Below are 26,064 nucleotides of genomic sequence, written 5' to 3'. Positions count from 1 at the left end.
ATCACCCTGACTTGCAACTTCTTGGGCTCAGTCACAAGTGGGGTCCATGATCCAGGCTAGCTCACCTGGTATCACTCTTTGTTGGGCCACAGAATGAGAGTCCATCTGGGTGCAATTTTTACACTTTAGAAAAGAGAAGCTCTTTGTATGAATTTGAAGCCCAAACTTCTAGCATTGACCAAGAAAGTAATATATCTGAGAATGAAGCCAACCTGGAGAAGAACCAAGTTGAATATTGAGAAAAAGAGACATTAGGACAATATCCTGAAAAAAAGTAATTTTTGCCCAATAGAACCAGCCATGCTTGAAGTCATATGTAATCCTGAACTTTTCTGTTTTGTGAGCCAATAAATACCTTCTTTATTTTCATTTTGTCAGACAGTAAATTCCATTTTCCCTTAAATCAATTTGATCTATGTTACTTGTCTTTCAACTCACAGGGTCATTATTGACATAAACACATCTTTCAAAGACATAGTACGAGTTACTGAATCAGGGAAGAAAGAGGTCACTTCCAGTCTGATAACTGGGAAAGGCTTCTCAGAAAGGAAGCAATCTGAGCTGGACCTTGGAACAAAAGAGAGAGTATGACCAGAAGAAAAGCTGGAATTTATAGAGGTAAAAATGTCAAGTGTTTGGTAAGATGCTTTTACTGAAGGAGAGACTTTGTGTTGGGAAGCAGGAACTGATGGACTGGGGCCAACATTGTAATTATCAGGCTAATGGGTTTGGAAATTATTCTATAAGCAATGAAATATCCATTAGAGAATTTTAGTAAGGGTGTGACCTGTTGAAAATCATCCTTCCAGAAAACTAATTAGTGTGAGAGTTATATCTAATACAAGTATAAAATTGGCACCCTCTTCATCCTTTTCCTCCTGTAATCTCTTCCCAGGGAAACTCACTAATCTCCTGGTCTTCAGTTTTCCACACTGATTTATCCTCCATACGTTGTCTGGTGGACTTTTTAAAAATATGTCTAATTGTGGCACTTAAAATGTCAGGATGTTTCTTAATGCCCATGCTGCAACATGGATAAATCTCAAAATAATTATGTTGAGGGAAAGAAACCAGACCAAAAAGGAAAAATGCATAGTATATGATTCCATGTATATAACATTCTAGATAAAAAAGTGACAGAAAGCAGATCAGTGGTTGCCTAGCAATGGGGAGAAGGTGAGGAGGAAGGGTGAGAGTGTAATTACAGGGGAATGAGAGGACTTTAGAAGGCAATGAGATAATCACTGTCTTGGGTGCTAATGGCTTCATGGATGTATACATATGTCAAATTTTGCACCTTACATACATGCAATTTAGCATTTGTGGAATTGTTATACAGTTATACCTTGATATAAATTACACCTCAATAAAGCTAGTTTAAAAATAAAGTGACGACGTAGTCCAGTCTCAAAGCAGACAGCAAAACAGTACAACTAAAAACCAGTTTTTAAAGTAGTTCAGGCTTTTTTCATGTATTTTCAGAACTCGACAGCATCAACTCTCTAAAGCACCCTTATTCTTTCTTGATCCCACTTCTTCCAAATTCCTTCCCTGTTGCTACATCTCTTTATTCTAAATTCCTTGAAAATTTTACCTTCTACCAACAGCCATAAGCAAATAGATTCTCTATTTTTTCTAAAACATTAAATCCAATTCCAGACTCCAAATGTTAGCAAGAAGTTCTCAAATCAGGTATTTTTGGTATTAACCACTGCCCTTTCATTGTTTAAGGATTTCAGGGTACCAGAAGAAAAGAAATAAAAGAAGATGCCTCATCTTCATTCTGTGGTGGTCATCCTTATCACTGTTGATCGTTCTGCTACACAAGGCTATTTTTTTTTTTAACCACTTAGCATTCAGTAGTTCTTTCATTGTGCCAAGCATTAAGCTATGCATTTTCTTACTCCTCATAACAACCCCATAAGAAAGACACACAGCACCCCCTTTTCCCACTCACTTGCCGTCTTAGTTAGGGCTAGTCACTTACCTTCTCTGATCACCAGTTGTCTCTTGTAAAGCGAGCTGTAAAACTAGGTGGCTCTTCAAACTCTGACATTGGTTTTTTTCTTTATTTACTATATATACCAATGCCAAATAAGGTGCCATAAGAAAGAAGAAAGGTGGATTACACACTAAAATTGGGCTCATTTTTATAGACTGGACCTATATGAACATTTACTGGCCTAAAGTAACTTTCTTTCCTTTTTTTTTTTTTTTTTTTTTTGAGACGGAGTCTCGCTCTGTCGCCCAGATTGGAGTGCAGTGGCATGATCTCGGCTCACTGCAAGCTCCACCTCCCGGGTTTACCCCATTCTCCTGCCTCAGCCTCCCGAGTACCTGGGACTGCAGGTGCCCGCCACCACGCCCAGCTAATTTTTGTATTTTCAGTAGAGAGGGGATTTCACCATGGTGGCCAGGATGGGCTATCTCCTGACCTCGTGATCAGTCCGCCTCAGCCTTCCAAAGTGCTGGGATTATAGGCGCAAGCCACGGCGCCTGGCGAGTAACTTTATTTCTTGTTCAGTATACTCAGAACAGATTGAGACTACAAGAAATCCTGAATACACAGACACATTTAAAGTTCTTGGAGACCATCTGGTCCCTGGAAGAATTCAAGAGCTTGATTTCTGAGCACATAAAAGAAGTCTGAGGCTAGGCAGGATTTTTCTGGGATCTGGCAGGGATACAGCCAGGACATGGTGTAACACGGGCAGTGGCATTCCAAGGACAGGGTGATAGGAGCAGTCTACCCTGGTAGAAAGGATGATTTTTATCACTGGCTTTAACAAAATTATTTTTAAGTGGCAATCTTCAACCATATGTGCTGCTACTTCCAGCAGTCTATTCCAGGACTGCTGATTCAGCAGAGCAAACTTCCCCAAAGCATCCAAGGCCACAGTGCCAAGTGGCAAGCATCCCTGCGCCCTAAAGATACCATGCAACACAATATATACCCAGCTTCAATCCGACAACACTGGGCTCTGCCTCAGAGGAAGCTCAAAGCCTCATCACAGGAAATTCATACATTGCTACTGACAGTATAAGATGATACAACCCCTATGGAAGGCCATATAAAAAACTGCCTATATTTTCACCTTTTGACTCAGCAATTTCACATTAGAAATTTACCCTGCAGATACATGTCCTAGATATCCAAGCAGTGAATATCATGGATATTAATTATCTGTGAAAAATAATACACTGTACAGTGCTTAGGGATGAGGTGTCACAATGTCAGTAACTAACTCTCAGATGAATCAGAAAAAAAAATGGGTGGATAGTTGAACTGAATGAATATAGATGGATGGGTAGAGAGCATAGGATGAATGGACAGAAATGAATAATGACACAGATAAATGATTGATTGACTGATAGCACATGCAATGTGAAATAAATAAAGCAAATATGGTAAAATTCTGACAACTCGTAAATCTAGATGATGAAAAGGTAAGTATTCATTTCCCTATTCTTGCAGCTTTAGGTTTGAAATTTTAAAAAATAAAATGTTGGGGAAAATTAAACCAAATTACTTTGTTCTTAAATGACTGAGAGACCATGGGCCGAAGACCTCAGGAAACTATAGGATGAGTCTACAGCATTTCCCAAAATTGAAGTGAGGCTAAACTGGATATTATTGGGCAGGAAGCAAAATAGCCATGAAGTTTTAAAGTAAAACTGCATCAACCAATCACTTGAAGCCACTTGAAGCTTGAACCCTAGAGTGTACATTTATTTTCCTTAAATATTAGAGAGTATTCAGGGAAAAATTTTAAGACGCCATCTTCATCTCCACACCTTTTAAGCTAACTAACTCCTTGCAGGAGATTTCATCTCTTTGAACCTGATTTGTCCTTTGAGAGAAATGGCATTCACGCTTATCACCCACTACTATTGTGAGAATTAAGTAACATGTCACACACCACTTATCACATACCACTATTGTGAGAATTAAGTAAAATTAAGAGGTAAGTAAACATGAGGGATGCATTGCAAATGCATGACAAATGTCTCTTCTCTTCACTTTCTTTCTACCAATTGTGTACCTAAGAGACCAGCTAAAGGTCATTGGCAAACCTAAAATTATGATATTCATTCATGCATTAATCATTTACTTAGCAAATATTTAGTGAGGACCTAATTTTATGCCAGACTCTGCAAACAGTGATGAACAAAACAGGCAAAGTCCCTGCCCTCCTGGATGTTGGAATTTAATCCCCTTCTCTTTCCTCTACCCCTCCCTGTCTCTTACTTGACTAGTTGAGCACTGTTTTGGGTGTTCCTGAGAATAGGCCTCTGTTTCTCCTTTTCCCCCATGAGATAAGGCAGCAGCTGAGACCACGGAAGTAAATGATTGCTTTAAGTTTGTGTGAAAACAAGGCCACACTGCCCCACTTGAATCTTGCCCATGGCAGGACCAGGGCCAGCCAATAGCAGGCTGTCAGCACAGCTAAAGCAGTCCTTCCTGAATGTCTGCTTTGAGACAATGAGACTCTTTTAAGCCAAGGCACCAGTAGCTAATTGGAGTGTTTTTCAAACAAACTTTGTTGAAATTATAAAGCAGCACTTCGGAACAGCTGCCCTGGGAAGAAATGGGAGTGCAGTTTACAGTGTTCATACACACAGAGCCAGGGTGTGCCCCGAGTTAAATGAATCCATCTGGGGAGCAGATCGGCCCTGATCATAATGAGCAAATCAACCCCTGATAAAAATAGCTGCACTCACATGCAGCTATTTTATCCAAAGTAGATCTCAAGGAGCTCAAAGCACATTATAAAAAGATAGGTAAATAGTGAGCCAACAGAAGAATCCTTTTCTGTTCAGTCCAACATTCTATCTGGTTCTGTAGCTAAGAAGAAAGCTTATGTTTTTCTCTGTGTGACACAGTGGATCCAGCTGGAATAGTTCCTATGGAGAACGTAGAAAATCTTGTACTCATTGTAAAATCACAATTATCATAATAATATTAGCTTGGTGCAAAAGTAACTGCTGTTTTTGCCTTTGCTTTTAATGGCATTAACACTATTATTAACTTAATAACAGAATTCTGCATTAAAACCATACTTCTACATTTGTTGTCTCTTTTGAGCCTCACAACGGCCCTTTAAGATAAGCAGAATAGGTATCATACCTTGTTGAACAGAGAAAGAAACTGAAGTTCAGAGAGGGTAAGTGCCTCACATAAAGAGGCACAGCTTTTTAGAAGGAAGTAGCATAAAAGAGACATGAACAGTTCTTATGCTAACACTGGTGCTTTCTTGCTCTCTTTGCTATCTTCAAAAAAGATCTTTCTCTGTTGATTACAGAGTTTGAATCCTCAGAACCTCAAATGGCACAGGCTGGCATCTGAGCTTGTTGTGGAATTCTTTTTAATGATTTCCATTTTTTACCAGAAAGAACAATGCTTTGATTTTGAGGGCGTTACTATAGAATTGTCCATAAACTTAACTTGATCTTTTGGTTGATTCATGACGTTGCAGAGCTGGAGAATGTTCATTTATTAATTTAAAAGGAGTCAAGGAGCCTCAAGGAGAAAGATTCAAAGTGGGACAACTGTGATTCCAAAAATCAAGCCCTTGTCCGTGGGAGAAGGAAAGACCAGTGTGCTTCTTCAGTCTGTGTTGAACGCTTTGATATTTTTTCTCCCACTTCTTTTATTGGACTAATACATGTTTGTCTCTTTTTCTTGCCCATTGACTGACTGTATTCCCACTCCCTTTAGGAGCACTGAATTATTAAATTCAGAGTTCATTGCCCGGCAACTGCATGTGCCCACTGAACATTGCTGAGGTTGAGTAATATGCTGACTCGGAGATAAATAAATGGTATCAGTAGCTAACATTTACCTCTAGGACGTCTAGGTATTCTCCTAAGCACGATACATGAATTAACATATTTAATCTCTACAAAGGAAGGTCTCTTAGGCATTAGTATTATTGGCTTCATCTCTTAGAAATGTGAAACTGAGGCACAGGAAGGTTAAGGCCCTTGTCCCAGTTCACAGCACTAGAAGCAGCGGTCCTGGATTTTGAATCCTGGAAATCTAGCTCTCTACAAAGAAACCACGTGCTTAGGAATGGAGGGAGTTGGGCAATGGGTTTTCTTTATTTGTTTTGTTTCATTTCAGCGGCTCCTGGTACAGAGAAAAGAAAGTTTTGTTCATCTCTCATCTCCAAGTTATCTAGTGTAGCCATCAGAAAAATAATGAGTTCTTGTGAAAACGTAATAAATTATATGAAGGCAAGATGGCTCTCAGCAGCAGGAAAAACTTCTATAATACCTCTGACCAGTTTCAGGCTGAGAAGTAGGGGCACTGGGATTTTGAGGGTCAAACTGCTTTGGCCAAGGGATACTGCCTTGAGTATCTTAAGTAATTGAATACACAGATTTGAGTCACAGTAACCCCTACTCTGCTGTCCTGTATAAGATGATAGGAAAATGGCCCAATAGTTTTAAAGATGGTGAGAAGTCCTGGAGGCACAATGCTAGCCCATGGAAGCCACTCCAGGCGGGTTTGGTGGATGGATTCATAAATGAATGAATGAATGATTCACCTTCAATCAGCAAAAGATGCCTGCTTTTCAAAAAGCTCAGTGTGGGATTCACATCTCAGAATCTTATCCTTAAAAGAACTTTGGTTTAAACACTTCTTTTTGTAACCATTATAATCTTCAGCATTACATCTGAGGCAAGGAATTGACCAAATTTTCCACCAGGAAGCATTAAAATATAATGAAAGAAGTCAGGGGAAGGGGGTGGGGAGTGGTTACTGAGAAGGGGTCAGTTCTCTGTGATGCTAGGACATTTGTTTTTGGCTTTGGGGAAAAATTGAACATAGCTAACATATCCCCATATTCTAACTGACTGCATCCAATATGAAAAGGAATATTTTAAGGTTGCCAAGCATACAGAGGGCTTTTGCTAGGAAAGCTCTCATTACCAATATTTTCTGAGTCTTCCAAACACTTTGCATGCAAATACCTGAGACTGGGTAATTTACAATGAATAGAAACTTATTGGCTCACAGTTCTGGAGGCTGAAAAATCCAATATCAAAGTGCCAGCATCTGGTGAGGGCCTTCTTGCCATGTCATTACCGGGCAGAAGGCAATAGGATGACAGAGAGGGCTTGAGGGGACTGAACTTGCCCTTTTATAAAAGCACCAATCTCACCCATGAGATGGAGCCCTCATAGCCTAATCACCTCTTAAAGACCCCACCTCTAAATACTGTTACCATGGCAATTAAATTTCAACATCACCCTTGGAGGGGACAAACATTCAAACCGTATCATCACGATACGGCAAAACGACATTCTCTTAAGTGTACTTAAAGTACCAGGCGACTCCTCTGGACAAGCCCCTGACGTGCCCTCACCAAACTTCCAACCAGATTCTTGCCCTAAAACCTCACTTATACTGGAACTCTGGAGCTGTCTTGAATTTACGCCTGGGAATTACAAATATTCAGTGTGCATATGTCGGATTTATAAAATTCCCATTCAGAAATCATAGTACAGGGGATTTCTGTCAATACCACAGCACCTAAGTTAATTTAATGCAATGCTGAAATCTGGGCTCATTCTTTCATTTTGCAGATGGGAAACTAAAGCCTACATAAGTCATTTGCCTGACCTTCCACGGCTAATGATGGGGAAGCCAAAATATGATCCGAGCTTCAAAATCAGTTTCTTTCTTTGATTCCCTATTTTTATTAAAGAAACTGCCTTTTACATTATAAAAGTAGCATACTAATTTGTAGAAAACTTAGAAAGTATCACAAAAAATAAAGAAAATAATATTGAATAATATTTCAATGCAAAGAGAAATAATGCAATATTTTGGCATATTTCCTTCCAATCATATAGCATCTAGTAAATACAATTTATTGACAAATTTTTTTATATGGCAAGCAGGAGTCCATGCCATTAAAAACTTCCTATTTAGTATCTATATAATATTCAGTGTATACATACTTTATACTTTATTTTAATATCTACGTAATATTGAGTATATATACACTTTATTATATAGTAACACAGTCTTTATTGCTAACTATTTAGATCATTTCTGATTTTAACAATTATAAATAATATTGAAATAAATCTCCTTCTACATAAATCTTGAACTGAAACACTGATAATTAAGTTAGCACAGATTCCCAAATGTGAGAATATATTTTTTCTATTTTATGTAGCCTCTTTCCTTAAAATTAAGACCCTTCCCCCCACCACCACCCTGAAATTATTTCTTCCACTTTGTTTATAAACCACAGAGTTATTATTACAAATGTCTAGATTGAGGTGTGGGAAACAGAGGGAAAGACCTGGAGATTTGGAATCAGAAAATCTAGATCAATGCACCAGTTCACTTCTCACTCACAAGGTGATCCTGGAATGTTACCTGAGAGGCTTTCCGTCCATGTTTTCTCACCTGGAAAATGGGGCAGTAATAGCACCTCCCTCAAAAGATTGAACTGAGGCTTAAATCAGATCAAACATGTGACAACGGCTTTGTAAGCCATCATGTGGTCTTGCAAACGTCAGTTGTGATTACCTTTATGTGTGCTGACAGATTTAAACAGCTTTCAAAGGGAAATCACAAGAGAGAAAACCAGTTTATGTTGATGTGCTTTTTGGTAAAATGAAACTCAAACCTTTATTTTATTTTTGTATTTGTAATGCTTTTGGGTACATAGTAGGTGTGTATATTTATGGGTACATGAGATATTTTCATACAGGCATGCAATATGAAATAAGCACATCACGGAGAATGGGGCATCCATCCTCGCAAGCATTTATCCTTTGAGTTACAAACAATCTAGTTATCCTCTTTAAGTTATTTTAAAATGTACAATTAAGTTATTATTGACTATAGTTACCCTGTTGTGCTATCAAATAGTAGGTCTTAATCATTCTTTCTATTTTTTTTTTTGTACCTATTAACCATTCCACTTCACTCCCCCAAACCCCCACTGCCCCTCCCACCCTCTGGTAACCAACCTTCTACAATCTATGTCCATGAGTTCAATTGTTTTGGTTTTTAGATCCCACAAATAAGGGAGAACATGCGATGTTTCCCTTTCTGTTCCTGGCTTATTTAATGTATTGTAATTCAAACCTTTCTTTTACAAAAGTTTGAAAGAATTGAAAGGCCCTCGGGATAAATAACAGCTGTCAAAAGAACATTTCCCAAGTCCAATTCGTGTCATCCTGGAGATTTTGAAAGCTTTTGCTCATATGTTGGATTAGCACATCTAAAAGTCTCTGAGCACAGGCACGTCCGAGAGTTAATGAACCCAACACGCCTTGATGCTGTGCAGGAGAATCACCAGGACCACAGCTTAGTCCCTCCCTCAGGGAGGGCCACAACATGAAGCCAGAGTGTGATTGGCCTAGGCTCTTTACTAAAGAGCATTTAATGATGAAGGAGGATGCTTCCAAGAGGCTAGACAGCAGAGAGAGGACAAGTGAAGAGAGAAAGAAGGAAGGAAGGTGACCTAGCCTTCATCAAGGCAGAAAAGATTCAGGACAAGCAAAGAAGTGAGAAGCTGGGAAGGTGCTCACTATCAGGTTTGTGAAAAGACAACTAGGCTCAGAAGTTTTCAGTGTAGGTGTCATACTGCAGTGGAATGAAAAGGGAGAAAGGCAGTCATTTTATGGTTCAATCAGAGGTGAGGATTAGAAATTTCAAGCATTAACCCAGAAATCCTAGGGATTCAATGACAATGAAATTTGAAGAAAAGTGTGGGGACAATGGGAGCCTTGTAGGAAGGAATCAGTCATACCCAGGTGAGAAGCATCAGCCAAAAGGAAAACCCATAACAAATGGGGAAGCTGAGTTCTATGCAAAGCAGGAGGCAAATGGGAAATGCAGCGTGCCCAGGAAAAGCCTCAACATGTACACCTGGCAGGAGATCCAGAGGCATAATCAGGAGGCCGACCAATGGCTGGTCATCAATCGCAAGGTTTACAATGTCTCCAGCTGGGCAGACAGGCATCCAGGTGGGCGCCGGGTCCTCAACCACTATGCTGGGGAAGATGCCACGGTAAGAAACTCCAAGCTTTCCCCCACAACCCTCTCCGTCTTTCCCCCAGCTGCTGGGTGGCTGAGATCTTGGCTGTCTTCCCAAGAGCATTGCACAATCATTCATCTCTTCCCAAACCAACTTTTCAGGATTCCTCTCTAGCAAAATTTTAGTAGTAAATTAAGCCTCAAGGTCTAACTATGAGCTGTACCTGGTTTGGGATGAGTTCAGATACTGCCAGTGAATACTATGTTTGCATATTCTGCGTTTTCTTTTGTTCTTGGTGGTTTGTTTTGCTTTGTTTTGAAGCTGAGTCACTGTCTTACAAGAAGAAAATGACAAATATGTGAGTAAAATCTGGGGGGAAAAAAAAAAAAAGAACATCTGAACCCAAACAGAAATTTATAAGACTCTTATAAATTTCAAATAATTGGAGTGCATAAAAGAAAGAAAGAAAGTCACGCAGTGGGCATGAAAATGTTGTGAATAATGATGAAAGCCTACAATTACCTAGGCTTTAAGAGCTTGAAGAGCTCTTTGGCTTCCTGTAGTTCATTCAGTATCATACAGGTAATGCAACCCCACTTTCATTGACACATTGAAATGCATCACCTCACTTAAACCTACAAGGAAGGTGACTATTATTTCCGTATCACAGATGAGAAAGTTGACATTCAAAGATGGAAAAAACATGTCACACAGCCAGCAAGTAATGGTGCCAAATTTTGAAATCAGGTCGGTTTGATCCTAAAGCCCTAAATATCTGGATTGTAAAAGAATAAAATAAAATTTCTACTTATTTGATAAAATGGTGTCTCAAAATCTTAAATGCCTTAAGGAATCTCTTTTAAAATATTCCATAAAGAAGTCAGTTTTCTCTCAATTGGGACTTTTATTTCCCACACTGTACCAACGAAGAAACAGAATTAGAGGAACTAAGCAACTAACTCAAGGTCAGAAATTAATATATGACAGAATCGAAATTTAAATACAGGCTTTTAAAAATTATGTGGCTCCTGTTGGTTTTACAGTTTAGCATATAACTTCTTTAACTGGTTTTAAAGATTGGATTGAAAACATTATTTTGCTAAGTACCAGTCTACAAATGGTACCGTACTAATCCTAACAAAATTCACAAATACCTGCAAGATTTCATCTTTTGATGCCATCAACATCTCTTCCTCAATTCTTATTCTTCCCCCAATTTCTCATCCCTCTTCTCTGTGTAGGCTCTTGTTCTTCTGCCACCTTCCTATCTTATTTCTACAGTCAGAATAATACCTTTCTGAGTATGCCCTGCTACAGCCCCACCACTTCTCTCAGATATATTTTTTTAAACAAATTTCAAACTTTCCTTGGAAAATAAGCATGAACTTATACACAGTGCCCAGAAATCAGAGAGCAGAGGGTAGAAGCAGCAAGAAGAAGAGCATTTGTGTAAGAACAACAGGAGAAAAAAAAAAGAAGAAGAAGAAGAAGAAGAAAATGTAAAACATACTACAGATGCCTATCTATCCCATCCCCTCATTTCCACAACTCATAGAAAATACAGATGAGGCTTTGCTAACACAAGTCACAGAATTGGCTCAGAGGATGTGTTTGCAAAGACATGAGCGTTCAACCACCTTAAAAATAACTGATAGCCTCACTCAGCTGGAGGCAGCCAAGATAGATGATAAAGTTTTAATTGGCTAATGATTTTTACCTCCTGGAAGTCAGGAAAAGACCCTGAGTTTGTGTCCAATTATAGCCAACAAGGAGGAATTAATTAATATAATAGAAACCATCAGAATCTTGGGGGAAAATACCCATGCCACCTTAGGATTTACGTATGTCAAAGAAGAAAATCATAAGTTGGTCAGTCATGTACCTTAGACTTTAGGAAAATAAATAAAAAATGTCCAGAGAAAAGATTCTCCTAGAGAAAATGGCTTAAGAAGAAACGGGGAGTGCCAGAACAATCCACAGTACTCCATGACTCAGAGTACAGGGAGCCTGAGCTTTGGAATAGGTTATGTGAACCTAGGAATGTTATTAGGATGTTCTGAGTCTCAGCTTCCTCATCTGCAAAATGAGGCTGACATTACCCATCTGAGTGATTTATGGCAAATAGAACCAACGCATGTAAAGTGTTTGGCATTAGTGCCAGATACTTAGTAAAAGTTCATTCAGTCATAGCCATTATCAGTCTTATCACCAGCATCTTTATCCTCAGAAATATAATTAGTATTTCCTGTTTGTTCACCACCAGCTTAGAAATCCTGTTTATATTTTGTGTCATCTGATTGGGAACGGAGAGCTATATAATGAAGCATCATGCTTTCTTTTTTTTCTTTTCTTTTTTTTAATTTGAGACGGAGTCTCGTTCTGTCGCCCAGGCTGGAGTGCAGCTGTGCAGTGTCGGCTCACTGCAAGCTCCGCCTTCCGGGTTTACACCATTCTCCTGCCTCAGCCTCCCGAGTAGCTGGAACTACAAGCTCCCGCCACCACGTCCGGCTAATTTTTTGAATGTCTTTGTATTTTCAGTAGAGACGGGATTTCACTGTGTTAGCCAGGATGATCTCGATCTCCTGACCTGGTGATCCGCCCTCCTCGGCCTCCCAGTGAAGGAGGGAAGATCATAAAGTCAGAAGGCCTGATATCAAATGCCTACCCCATAACTTAAGAGTCGTTTGCAGGTCAAGCCTCTGAGTGGCAAGTGTGAGCCAAAGTACTCTCACTGTGTGCCAACCCCGGGCCCATGGCTGCACCTGCCCAGAGAAAGCACCCTTTTCTTATATACATAGTAACTCTTCTCTAGGTCTCCATCGTCCTCATAAAAGGTGAATGATGGTATCTACGTAATCTATCCCACAGCGTCCTTCATTCATTCATTCACGCAGTCAGTTGTTCCAGAACTCTTGTTAGGGTTCCACCCTCATGGGAATGAAACAGGTCTGCTTTGCATCTGGGCTCTACATTTACTAGGAATGTCCTGAGGCTCTTGAAGTCTCAGCTCCCTTATCCAGAAAATGAGGATAATAATACCTTCACCTTAGCATTGCCATAAAAGTCAGCAGAGATCAAATGAAGTGCTCACCGTGGTGCTTGGTACAGATTAGACGCTCAAAAGATAGCAGCTCTTGCATTTTGTTATTACTTCACTCTTCTGAGGTGGGTTTCCATTTTCTCCAAGGAACTTTACTAAGAAAAATAAATCTATAAAACAAAAGCGGTACATAAGCTCCTGTTATTGCACATATGAGGTATCTGGTATTTTCAAATGATATGATTTAAAACTAATGTCACTATGCTAATAACTAGAGTTATGGCCACAGTCTTTTTATCTGTAAGAGCTCACCTAGGAAAATCCAGAAACAACCTGTAAGTACAACAAGGAGGATTGATTCTATAGATTATAATACAATAAGCTATTTTGCAATAACATGAGGATTATAAAACATTTTTCTTTTTTGTTGTTGTTTTTTATTACACTTTAAGGTCTAGGGTACATGTGCACAACGTGCAAGTTTGTTACTTATGTATACATGTGCCATGTTGGTGTGCTGCACCCATTAACATTTACGTTACGTATATCTCCTAATGCTATCCCTTCCCCCACCCCCTCCCTACAATAGGACCCGGTGTGTGATGCTCCCCTTCCTGTGTCCAAGTGATCTCATTGTTCAGTTCCCACCTATGAGTGAGAACATGCAGTATTTGGTTTTCTGTTCTTGCGATAGTTTGCTGAGAATGATGGTTTCCAGCTGCATCCACGTCCCAACAAAGGACACAAACGCATCTATTTTTATGACTGCATAGTATTCCATGGTGTATATGTGCCACATATTCTTAATCCAGTCTGTCACTGATGGACATTTGGGTTGATTCCAAGTCTTTGTTATTGTGAATAGTGCCACAATAAACATATGTGTACATGTGTCTTTATAGCAGCATGATTTATAATCCTTTGGGCATATCCCCAGTAATGGGATGGCTGGGTCAAATGGTATCTAGTTCTAGATCCTTGAGGAATCGCCACACTGTTTTCCACAATGGTTGAACTAGTTTATGGTCCCACCAACAGTGTAAAAGTGTTCCTATTTCTCCACATCCTCTCCAGCACCTGTTGTTTCCTGATTTTTTAATGATTGCCATTCTAACAGGTGTGAGATGGTATCTCATTGTGGTTTTGATTTGCATTTTTCTGATGGCAAGTGATGATGAGCATTTTTTCATGTGTCTATTGGCTGTATAAATGTCTTCTTTTGAGAAGAGTCTGTTCATATCCTTTGCCCACTTTTTGATGGGGTTGTTTGTTTTTTTCTTGTAAATTTGTTTGAGTTCTTTATAGGTTCTGAGTATTAGCCCTTTGTCAGATGAGTAGATTGCAAAAATTTTCTCCCATTCTGTAGGTTGTCTGTTCACTCTGATAGTAGTTTCTTTTGCTGTGCAGAAGCTCTTTAGTTCAATTAGATCCCATTTGTCAATTTTGGTTTTTGTTGCTGTTGCTTTTGGTGTTTTAGACATGAAGTGTTTGCCCATGCCTATATCCTGAATGGTATTACTTAGGTTTTCTTCTAGGGTTTTTATGGTTTTAAGTCTAACATTTAAGGCTCTAATCCATCTTGAATTAATTTTCATATAAGGAGTAAGGAAAGGATCCAGTTTCAGCTTTCTACTTATGGCTAGCCAATTTTCCCAGCACCATTTATTAAATAGGGAATCCTTTCCCCATTTCTTGTTTTTGTCAGGTTTGTCAAAGATCAGATGGCTGTAGATGTGTGGTATTATTTCTGAGGGCTCTGTTCTGTTCCATTGGTCTATATCTCTGTTTTGGTACCAGTACCATGCTGTTTTGGTTACTGTAGCCTTGTAGTATAGTTTGAAGTCAGGTAGTGTGATGCCTCCAGCTTTGTTCTTTTGGCTTAGGATTGTCTTGGCAATGCGGGGTCTTTATTGGTTCCATATGAACTTTAAAGCAGTTAACATATTTTTCTTCTTAGAGAAAGGTCTTACTCTGTTGCCTAGGATGGAGTGCAGTGGCATGATCATAGCCCACTACAACCTCCAACTCTTGGGTTCAAGCAATCCTTCAGCCACAGCTTTCCAAATAGCTGAGACCAGAGGTGTATGCCATCACAGCCAGGTTTTTTAAGTTTTTTGTAGAGATAGGATATCACTATGTTGCCCAGGCTGGTTTCAAATGCCTGGCCTCAAAACATCCTCCTGCCTTGGCCTCCCAAAGTGCTGGGATTACAGGTGTGAACCACTGCACCTGGCCTATAAAACACTTTGATGACAGTAAATATATATGAATAAATATCTGGCCACAAATTTTGTATAAAACAACAGTGTGTTCTGAGCTCCACGAAAAACATAATTGCAATCTTATGATGCATTCAGAGGGACAGCATACTCAGAACAAAGAAAGCAGTTTTATTATCTTGTGCGCTGGTTAGCACACTCCTTATTTCTGGACACAACACTCTAGTAGAGAGACTAAGAAACTAAAGTTCTTTCTCATGAGAGTCAGAGTCCAACAGGATGGGAAAGAATAACAAAAGCTTACAGGAAATATGGCAGGGTCCATTTCAACTATTTGGAGGACTGGTATGTGGAAGAAGGAAGAGTTGTGTGCAGCACCAAAAGAGGGCATTCTGAATGGTTTCAGATGAGTAGAGCCAGCAGAGGCAAGACTGGGGCAGGGGAAAGGGAAGGTGTATACAGAAATGGAGGACAAACATGATTCATGGCGTGAGTAAGCACCCCACCAGAATGGGCATCCCAGCCTGGACACTTCCTTTACTTAGCATAATATTGGCCAAAACTACATGCTAACTAATGTTAGTGGTTATCACAGAGGAATTCACTGGCTATGAGAAGAGGAGAAGACAGAGAGAAGATGAAGAGATAGGGGAAGAGAAAAGAGAAAGAAGAGGGAGGGAAAGGATCTTATGTGCCGAGCTAAGGAGTTTGCATTTTACCCTTACTGCAGGGCTGCCTCTCTTCCTACTATATGTGAGAATGTATCCCTAGCACAGCATCCCTCCCACCTTCATTCTCACAACACAACTCCCTGGCATTTCTAAGCTGTTGGTAAAAGAAAAGTAATAATCAGTGATAATTGCATCTTTCCTGCAATTATTAAAATTATCTGATTCTCATGGAAATGATAGTTCTAGTTGTAAAATAGATGGAGGAGAGGAGAGAGAAAGAAGTTCAAGCGCTAAGAGATGAAAATAGGCCATGAGAAGACACTGCCTTTCTGGAAGGTGAGTCTGGCAGTTAAGTGAAGGATGAAATCCAGAAAAGCCTCCTGAAATGAAGGAAGACCAGGGTGGAGTCCAAGGAACATGTTGAAGGCCAAGCAAGGTGTTGGCTACAGGAATGGAGAAAAGGAGATGGGTGGGAAGGATATTTAGAAGACGTAATTTATAGTATTTGATGAGTGACTTGATAAACTAACAGGATGGAGGAGTCTAAGCTGACTCAAGATATCTGGCTTGGGCAACTAAGTGGTGATATCTATTACAAGGAAACCCAGGAGAATGCACAGGTTTGAAAGGAAGAGGAAGGGGAGGGGAGAGTTAAGTTCCTTTCGGCTGGAGCTCAGCTGAAAGCATTACAGAAAAAAAAAAAATCAATATAAGGAAGGGTTTTCAAGAAACGAAAGTGTTCAAACGATAGAATGAGTTGCAGTGGGAAAATAACCCTCTGCTTATCCCTATGGGTAAAGAGGAATCTGGTGACTTTCTGTGATCATTCCCACTCCAAAGCAGCTGTCTCCCAGGACAAGGGCAAAGATGCTTTCTCCACACAAAACTGGCCTGTTCAGAACTCACTGTCCATCTGAAATTTGTAGAGACTTGTTCTAGCCATAGCCTTAGGGCAGGTGAAATCTGAGAAGGAAGCAGAAGAGGAATTACCCAAAGGTGCAGGAACAGAGGCCTTCATCTGTGGCTGGATATAGAACAGTCTCATGAGCTTTTTTTGCAGTGAGTACACCAAAGTCTATGTTCTAGTTATCTGGTTTTATGACTACACATACAACATTCTCCATGGATGGTTTCTAAATTTATGCTTGTTCCTCAGTGAATTTCTTTTGGGAAATTTCAACCCACCTTCCATGAACTAAGTCATAATCATATAGAATCATGGCCACTTCTTGATGTCTGACTCCAAAATCTAAGCTCTTAACCTCTAGGCTGGGTCCTCCATAGGTTTTAGAATGACTGAATAAATGAATGAAGGAATTAAGGAGCTCATAGAGAAGATTAGGTAGTATTACCTACATTTAGGAGAAATTAAGTAATTTCTGTGTGTGAAACAGCCTACACCTCTGCTACCCTATACCATGCCTTAGTGTGAATTAGGAAAGGCACACTCTTTGGGTGATTGCAGCCCTGTAAGCAGAAGGTTCAGCAAATGGAGTGTCCACTGGAAGTCAGGCCACACTTGCCATCTTGGCCAAGTGCCTTTGTACAGGGCACAGCCTGTATACAGCATTTAAGTTTTAAAAACAGAATTTTGTCTCACACCCTCTGACTTTATATACTTTTCTCTTCCACTAGGGATCATGCTGCTTTTACAGGAAAGCACACGACTCCATCTCCCACCAAATAACAGCAAAAATATTAGCAGTTTATCCAAGGTATTTGTGAAAGCAAAGTAGTAATCACATCTCCATGCTGTTACTATTTTGGAAATAATCAGTTATGAGATGAGCTATGGTATAAATTTATGAATAATTTAAATAGCAAAGATGATGATTGAGAAGGAAGTCAAAAGACTAACAGATGAAAATGTGAGATGTTGAAGTCACAAAAATGTTAGAAAATAGAGACGCCATGGATAGAAAGAGACAGCAGTGCTTAACACCTGTATACTTTGAGTGCCACACTTTGTGCTTAACACCTGTCTACTTTGAGTGCCACACTTTGATTATCCTAATACCTTGTTATAGAAATGCTATATCCATTCATTCATTCACCCTTTCCCTTATTTGTCAGGTGTCTATTGATCACATGATATGCTTCAGGCACAGTGATCAACTTTAGGTATACATTGCCCAATAATAGTACATGGTCCCCGTCTTTAAAAAACTCACAAACCACTAAAAAAAGGGGTGAATACAAAGATTCATTATAGTATAAAAGTACAGTATAGTAGAGTAGAGTATGGTACAGTGTACTGTAGTATAGTATAGTATAGTACAGTATAGCACAGTATACTGTAGTACAGTACAATGTAGGATAGGATAGGATAGGATAGGATAGGATAGGATAGGATAGGATAGGATAAATTTGAAAAGTTCTAGGAACAAAGTGTCCTGTGAACCCAGGAGCAATCGTGAATCATTTTCCTGAGTGATTGGGGGAAGCAATGTTTAATCTGGGCCTTGAAGAGTGAGAGGAGCTTTTAGAGAAAACGAAGGAGGTAGTCAAGACCAAGAGAGCAGTAAGTGTAAAGCCTCAGAACTACAGAAAGCCGTGGAATGTATACTGAATGGGGAGGCTCCAGTAGAGAAGATGATGCATGAAGGGTATAGAGAAGGTGAGTCTAGGGAGGCAGGTTGGAGCCAGACGCAAAGTGTTTTACATGACTCAAACCTATGGTGGGGACATGCCATTACCATCTGCCAAGCAGATACATACTGATTTTAGCATCATCCACAATCTGGCATCACTCCTTTCTTGGGAGGACTTTAAGAAAACAAACTGGGCCGGGCGCGGTGGCTCAAGCCTGTAATCCCAGCACTTTGGGAGGCCGAGATGGGCGGATCACGAGGTCAGGAGATCGAGACCATCCTGGTTTAACACGGTGAAACCCCGTCTCTACTAAAAAAATACAAAAAACTAGCCGGGCGAGGTGGCGGGCGCCTGTAGTCCCAGCTACTCGGGAGGCTGAGGCAGGAGAATGGCGTGAACCCGGGAGGCGGAGCTTGCAGTGAGCTGAGATCCGGCCACTGCACTCCAGCCTGGGTGACAGAGCGAGACTCCGTCTCAAAAAAAAAAAAAAAAAGAAAACAAACTGTGTGTGTTAAGGCTGGAATGGACCTTTAGGGCTTTAAGGCTTTAGAATTGCATAACCCCAAATTCCAATCCTGGCTCTGCTACTGAGTGTGGCATTTGGGGCAAGATACGTCTCCCCTCTGAAACTTAGTGTCTTGATCTGTACAATGAAAGTGATAGAACCTCACAGAAACAAAATGGTGCCTATGAGTTGGGCCGTAGAATACCTTGTACACAGGACACACTTCATAAACACTGACACTACCCCTTCTCCTCTTAATTTTATCCCCTCTCCTTCTTTCAGCTGGAACACATTTGGCCCAAGAATGTTGGTAACAGGACTTGCATTATTGCAGACTTTTCACGAAGGGAATTTCACAACTTAGTATCTAGATTCTGTTTGAAAATTCTTTCAAATAGAATAGTCTAAGGCTACCTAAACTCCTTTGTTATACTGCCCCACTGATGCAAGAGAGTTCCACAGAGCAGGCCAGTATCTATTATTCTGAAAATCTCTGCGGCGTTCCCGTATGTTTTGTCACAGTTTGTCCCATATGGTTTGTCCCCTACAAACCTTTGAAGAAACAATGAACCCAGAAGAATATTATTGTCAGCACACTGTTCCAGGACTCTAGATAGCTGCTCAGAGTACAATGAAATTGCGATAGATGACATTCTACACTTTGATCTTGATCCATCAGGATGTCTTCCATTCTAACCTGCTCTGAAACAGTAAGCAGCACTTCATTTTTCAGTATGGGTCACAGTGAGATATTTTAATCACCCTCTTAATCACTGAATCACTCTTCCTGGTTAGGGAACCTAAGCTTTCGTATCATAAATGTGAAAAATTTAAACCCCTTTGAAATTATTTAGTCCAGCATTTCCCAAGGCACTCAGGAGGAGTGTACAGGAGCAAAACGGACCTGGTGGCATTATCTGTACAAAAGAAGCAATGGAACCTCACTGCCTGGACTGATTCTAACAGATAAAAGCCCATTTCACATCATTGCATCTGGAGACCCATAGGTGAAATAAGTCTAAAGAGTTGATATTGTATCCTTCTAATTAACCTTGTTAATTATAAAAATAACTTCTTACTTCCATAAGTAATTATAGTACAGCATTATTATAATACTACAATAATAAGTAGGCTCCTATGTAATTCTTGGATATATCTAAAGTTGATTTAGTATTTGAAAATGTAGCACTCATTATATTCTCTAATATAATTCAAAGCTCACTCCACATTAGGCATTGAGGTAAAGGGAGGAAACCTCTGAATATTGAAGAGAAGGTAGGTAGTGGGTTCTTATCAGTGGAGGTATACACATAAGAAATATATCTGATGTGTATTTAACACACAGTAAATGCCATTGGCATTATTATTAATTTACTTAATCCTCATAATAACTTTATGAATTGGCCGGCTATTATTATCGCCCCTATTTAGGGAAGAGAATATAGAAGCATCACAGGCAATTCAAGAGACTTGCCTACAATTACTTAACTAGTAAGTAGCAATGCCAGAATTTGCATGTAGGAAAGCTGGCTCCAGGGTCCACTTTCGTAATCAGTATAATGCAACACCACCACTGCAGAGTAATTTGTATGGCTTCATGTATACAATTTACAACTTTGGTTATATTTCTTCATTTTTAATTGCTGCCATCTCCAAACCATAATAGCAACAAGTCTAGCATCTCCCTCTTGGAAAATCTTTCTTCTTTCCGAAAACAATTTAAATCCCTGGAAGAGAAGACTCTCTTTCTTCCAAACATAAGTAGGATATAGGCATCATCACTGCTTCTCATAGCCATATGGAATTGCTACTTAACATGCACCTGAGATAGAAAAATATAGTTTGTCACTTCTATTCTGCTTCTGGCTGTCACCGAGTCTCTGCACAGGCCAACACAGCATCTTTTTAATAGAGAGTGAGGAGACTCCTTCAGTGACAAGCTTAGCCAAAGATGTACTATTTTAGACCACCCAGGGCTCTAGGGCTGCGTTCTTATAATCTCTCATGCCTTTGCCTTAAGCCGTCATCAACTGTAACCTGTCCTTCTCTAGAATTAACTAATTCAAGGGGCCTTATTCCCCTGGGCTTTGGCCAAGAACCCAGAGAGAGCCCTCAATGGAAGATATAATTTGCATAGCCAATCTTAGTTGCTGCACTGTCTCAGATAGTATGAGCAAATTTCACATTTACACTGATGCTGGACTTTTGTAAAGATTTATCCCAACCCATAAACTCCATTATTTCTTCTGGTGATAAATAAAATCATGATCTCATTAATGCTCCAGGATCCCCTGACTGTGTGGGTCATACCTAGAGAAGCAGTACACATAGTAGGTGGGTCTCCAGCAGGAAGCTTTCGCAGAGGTGGTTTTCAGGGATAATTTTGATCAATCAACTTGAAACATCAACTTGGAGTTACAAGCAAATCCTCTGCAATGAGATCTGTGCTGATTCCCAGATTGAGCACAGGACAAGATAAGTAAAGGAACTAATCTGTGGATAAGCATGTCTCTTTGAAGCCTCTAACAGGTATCTCTGATTTACAGGATGTCTTCAGGGCCATGCATCCAGAGCCTGACATTGTGCAGTTGTACCTGAAGCCACTGCTCATTGGAGAACTTGCCCCAGGAGAGCATAGCCAGGAAAGACACAAAAATGTGAGTGAGATGTCAGGATCCAGGGGTGTAGAAGGATGGAGACAAGGCATATTTTAAAGCCAGTTAACAGTTTTCTGTGAAGCCTGGGACCACAGTAGAGACAATGGGTGGAGTCCACGTATTTCCAAACAATGCCTTTTTCTTTAGATCATCAGAACTCTTAAACCTTTGTGAAGCAAAAGAAGGAAATTGTTGGCCCTTCATCAAACAGTAATTTCATGTCTCTAAGCACCTACTTCATGCCAGGGAACTTATGGAAATAATTTCCTTTTCATTGACTGCTTGTAATTATGCTTTATGTCTATGTCTATGTTCCCAGCCCAACTAAGTTGCATGAGAGCTGAAACTATGTCCACTTTTCTTATCCCTGTGTCCTGAAGACCTCCTTTCACAGGATCAACATGTAGTAGAAACTCCAAAAACAGCTACTGATTGAAAGATGTCGCTGTATCCTAACCACAGCCTTTGTAAATTTGGGGAGATTATCATTCAGGGAAAATAAATAACTTTCTAAAAGTCTGACAGCTGGTGTATCAAAGAGCTGAGACTCCAAATCACTTCTCTCTGGCTCCAATCCCTTAGGTATTCCCAAGGATAAATGCCATTCTTCCTTTAATATTTTGACTACACGAATACTGTCTTCTAAAGGACAGAGTCTCCATAGGACTAAAAACTCATTGGGATGGTTTTACATAACGCTGAGAGGAATTTTACTTAATATTGATTAATTCCATTTTTTGAAATTTATTTTTTGTAATAGCTTACATTTGCCTGACTCTTAAGCCCTTTGAAATAATTTGTACAATGTGTGGATCCATAAACCACTGTGAAGCAGCGGGAGCAAGGATTTTTTCCCTCTTTGAAAAATGAAGAAACAGACTCACAAAGGGAGCAGGACTAATCTGAGGACACAGAACTGGTTACGGGCAAATCTGAGACTAATACTTAAGCTCACTCTTTAGGCCCATGTTCATCCCACAGCACAGCTCTGTTCTGAAGAGTGGGTTGGTAGGATGGACAGCCTGCACTCACGCCCCAACCCTGCCATTCTCAAATTGTGTGAGTCTAGGCAAGTTCCCAAACCTCTTTTGGCTCAGTTTCTCCCCCTATAAGATACCAAAAACAATGGCACCAACCTTATGAGAGTTATTGGGAAAACAATTGAAAGAATTAAAGTCATCATTGAAAGTGCTTAGAAGAGCGCCTGGAACACAGTAAATGCTCAGTAAATTTTACTTATTATCATAATCATGAACTGATGATGGTACTAGTAATTTTAAAACTTTCAGATATGTCCCCATCATTTGGGTCAGGTAGCTCTAGGTTAAAAATTGAAGGTGATGCAAATCTTTATTGTTTTTCCTAAATTTTTTCTGTTAAGAAAAATAAAATCCCACTAAGGACTGAGACCTATCAGATAATCATTATCTAAAAGAGTGTTGGTCTCCAGAGATAAAGGTCTACCATAAGTTTTCTTTAATACATTTGTGGGGATATTTGAGTTGCTGTATATAGAAAATTAGTATTTGAGCATAAAATTCGGTGTCAGGTGTAGGTTTAAGTTCACCACCTGTCACTGACTTGTGATAACTTCAAGTCAGTCACTCTTCTGGGTTTTACTGATCTCCCTCAACTCTGCAATAAATGTTTTGCAAAAGATGACCAGGCTGGAGGCACCCTAGAGATAACAAGTTAATATTAATTATTAAAATAATCTGTGGCCACAAGAATTGTAAGATTGATGGGGCTCGGGAGATGAGCCTATCCAGAACTTTTGCCAGGCAATGGGTCCTTTAAAAGTTGTGTCTGTGAATTTTGAAACTTTTGGCTTCTAGAATTCTTTTCATAGCTCTTTCTATTTTGTTTCTAACGTTTCTCCTTTCTTACATCTGTACAACCCTGTTACCTTTCTCATAACCTGGTCACTCTCCCAGCTGTCCTAGTTTCGAGTCCATGATAGTCAATAAGCCAAGAGATATTTCTTTCCAACCTTGTGTGCCTCCCAATATGTTGTGCAAGTTTGTAAACCAATGGTGATGTTGTGCATGCACACTCACACATGCACATACACACAGGGCCCTTAAACGAGGCCTCTCCAACTGAGTACACACACACTAATAAGCCCTGCCTTGTTTTGGGGGATCCACTAAGCAGCTCTCAGAAAATTCATCCTGAGAGCTAATCTAAGTGAACTACATTGTTCTACGATCTCCATCTTCCATGAAATAACCCTTTCTACACATTAAGCAACTGATGGCCTGGAAAGTACTTTCTAAACTATACCAGTAACTACGGTAACACAGATCCATATAGATGACCAAGTTCCCCCAAACAGAACCAGAGCTCACTCAACACCTGAAATAATCCTGATGGTTTAAAAGGCGACTGTTAGGCGTACGTATCTCTTTACCGCACTCTCCTCTCCTTCCCCCTCCCCTGAAAAAATCTAATTTTGAATTCCATTACAGGTTTAGGACAGTTTACAAGTCATTATTCATCTTTCACTTCTGCAGAAAACAACAAAAATTTTTCATAAATTTTTTTGAAGGTTTTATTTGCTGGTTCATTGTTTTGGGGTTTAATTCTGGACAATTAAATGTATTAATAAAATTCTATTAATAAAAGAGATGTATACAAAATTAATAAAATAAATTATTAATTATGTTCATCTGTATTCCCTTTCCCCTGAAGGAGCTAATTTACTCTTTAAATATTTGTTTCATAGTCACAGTTGGTGAAAGATTTCCAAGAATTGCGGAGGATCATAGAGTCTATGAACATGTTCCACGCCAACCTGGGGTTCTTCTTTCTTCACTTTGCCCAGATCTTAATGTTGGAAATGCTGGCGTGGCTAATACTGTATCATTTTGGCAGTGGCTGGCCTGTTACTATATTCATTTCCTTTCTTCTCACAATTTCTCAGGTAAGCAGGTATACTAAGCCCAGGCAGCGTCGTCATAAAAAGGCTCAGAATTTCTTCTCTCTTTAGATTGGTGCCAGCTGCTGCCTGACACTTCTTGGCAAGGTACTCATCAATGTCAGGCACTTACCAGCAAGTGACCAAGCTTCACTGGGCTTTGGTTCTCTCCTCTCTAAAGTGAGGATAATAATGAATGTGGAATTATTCTAAGAAGGACTGATCAGGCAAATGTGTAAAATATAAAGCACAGTGTCTGGCCTATGGTAAATGTTTAATGACAACTGCTGCTTTTTGCCCTGTTTTATCCCCACCATCTCAGTGATTTAAGTTCTGTCCTTTGCCATGCAACACACATATTTATCTTTCATTCTTTAACCAATCAACATTTATGAATGCATCAGACCACGAATTCTTCAAGGGCAGAGGTTATATCCTATAGAGAATAAGAACGTGTGAGTTCCTTCATAAATGACAAATAGCAACTGACACTTAGCAGGGCATTTGATAAATCTTTGTTGAATGAAGTATGAATCTCTGAACATAGCCTTCTATGAGCATGATACCATGTTGTCAATACAAAGGAAAAGTCAACATGCTCCCTGCTCCTGAGAGAACTCATCTAGTGGAGGAAATAGTCCTTCACAAACAGCTAAACACACTGCCTGGCACAATTCAATGTTATTAATCCCAAGGAAAGGAACAAGCATGTACTGTTGGAGCAGAAAAGAGCATCATTTAATTCTCATTAGAATCATTGGAAAGGGTTTTGTAGAGAATTAACTGCAATGTGTTTCCAGGTTCCAGAATTCTGGATGTTAATTCTTTTTCTTAAATCATCTTGTTTTATTTCTTGAAAAGTGACTTTTGGAAACAAGAAAGGAAACAAATATTTGTTTAGTGCATAGCATAAGCTGGACACTTTACATATACGTAAGTAGTACAACAACCCCGTGAGTCAGGTATTAGTGGCCCCTTTTATCAGATGAAGAACTGAAGGTGAGAGCTACCGAGTAACTTGCCCAGAGTCGTGAAGCTCGTTAATGGTGAAGAACAGTTTAGAATTCAAATCTGTCTGACACCAAAGACCATGGTCTTTGCACTCCATCCTGGAAACCTTTGAAAGTGACAAGGAGAGCATTGCAGGCTGAGACAACAAAGGCATAAAAGTTGGAAAGATCAGGCAGGATATGTATGGGAGATAGAAACTAATTTTCGCTGGAGGTCAAACAAGACCACCCACTGTTCTCAAATAAGGTTGTGAATCTAATATGGGACTCATTGATTGATTTCTTGTTAGGGTCCCAATTTCTCTAACAGTAACTTCATCTCTCCTAGGCCCAGAGCTCATTTTTGCAGCATGACGTGGGGCACCTTTCCATATTTAAGAAGTCCAAGTGGAATCACGTGATGCATAAATTTGTGATGTGCCATCTCAAGGTATGGGACGTCA

At 39.7% G+C, this 26,064-nt stretch overlaps 1 protein-coding gene across 3 annotated transcripts in view; it reads left to right on the top strand.

Moving 5' to 3' along the window:
- The window catches only part of LOC102145943 (fatty acid desaturase 2-like protein FADS2B), a 58,154-nt gene that overhangs the window by 10,254 nt on the left and 21,836 nt on the right, over positions 1-26,064 (top strand). Inside the window, exons 3-6 of one of the 3 annotated variants that reach the window (XM_074013601.1) lie at positions 441-618; positions 21,584-21,694; positions 24,420-24,617; positions 25,950-26,051. In XM_074013601.1, coding sequence (XP_073869702.1) covers positions 21,599-21,694; positions 24,420-24,617; positions 25,950-26,051 — 396 coding nt within the window. In that variant the 5' untranslated portion in view covers positions 441-618; positions 21,584-21,598. Of the gene's footprint in view, positions 1-440; positions 619-9,438; positions 10,044-21,583; positions 21,695-24,419; positions 24,618-25,949; positions 26,052-26,064 lie in introns of those variants that run through there. The other 2 variants (XM_005577877.4, XM_045371855.2) reach the window with 2 other exon arrangements.

The sequence above is a fragment of the Macaca fascicularis genome, chromosome 14, assembly GCF_037993035.2.
Source record: "Macaca fascicularis isolate 582-1 chromosome 14, T2T-MFA8v1.1".
In the NCBI taxonomy this organism is placed as follows: Eukaryota; Metazoa; Chordata; class Mammalia; order Primates; family Cercopithecidae; genus Macaca; species Macaca fascicularis.
This window is presented reverse-complemented; position numbering and strand designations above follow the sequence as displayed.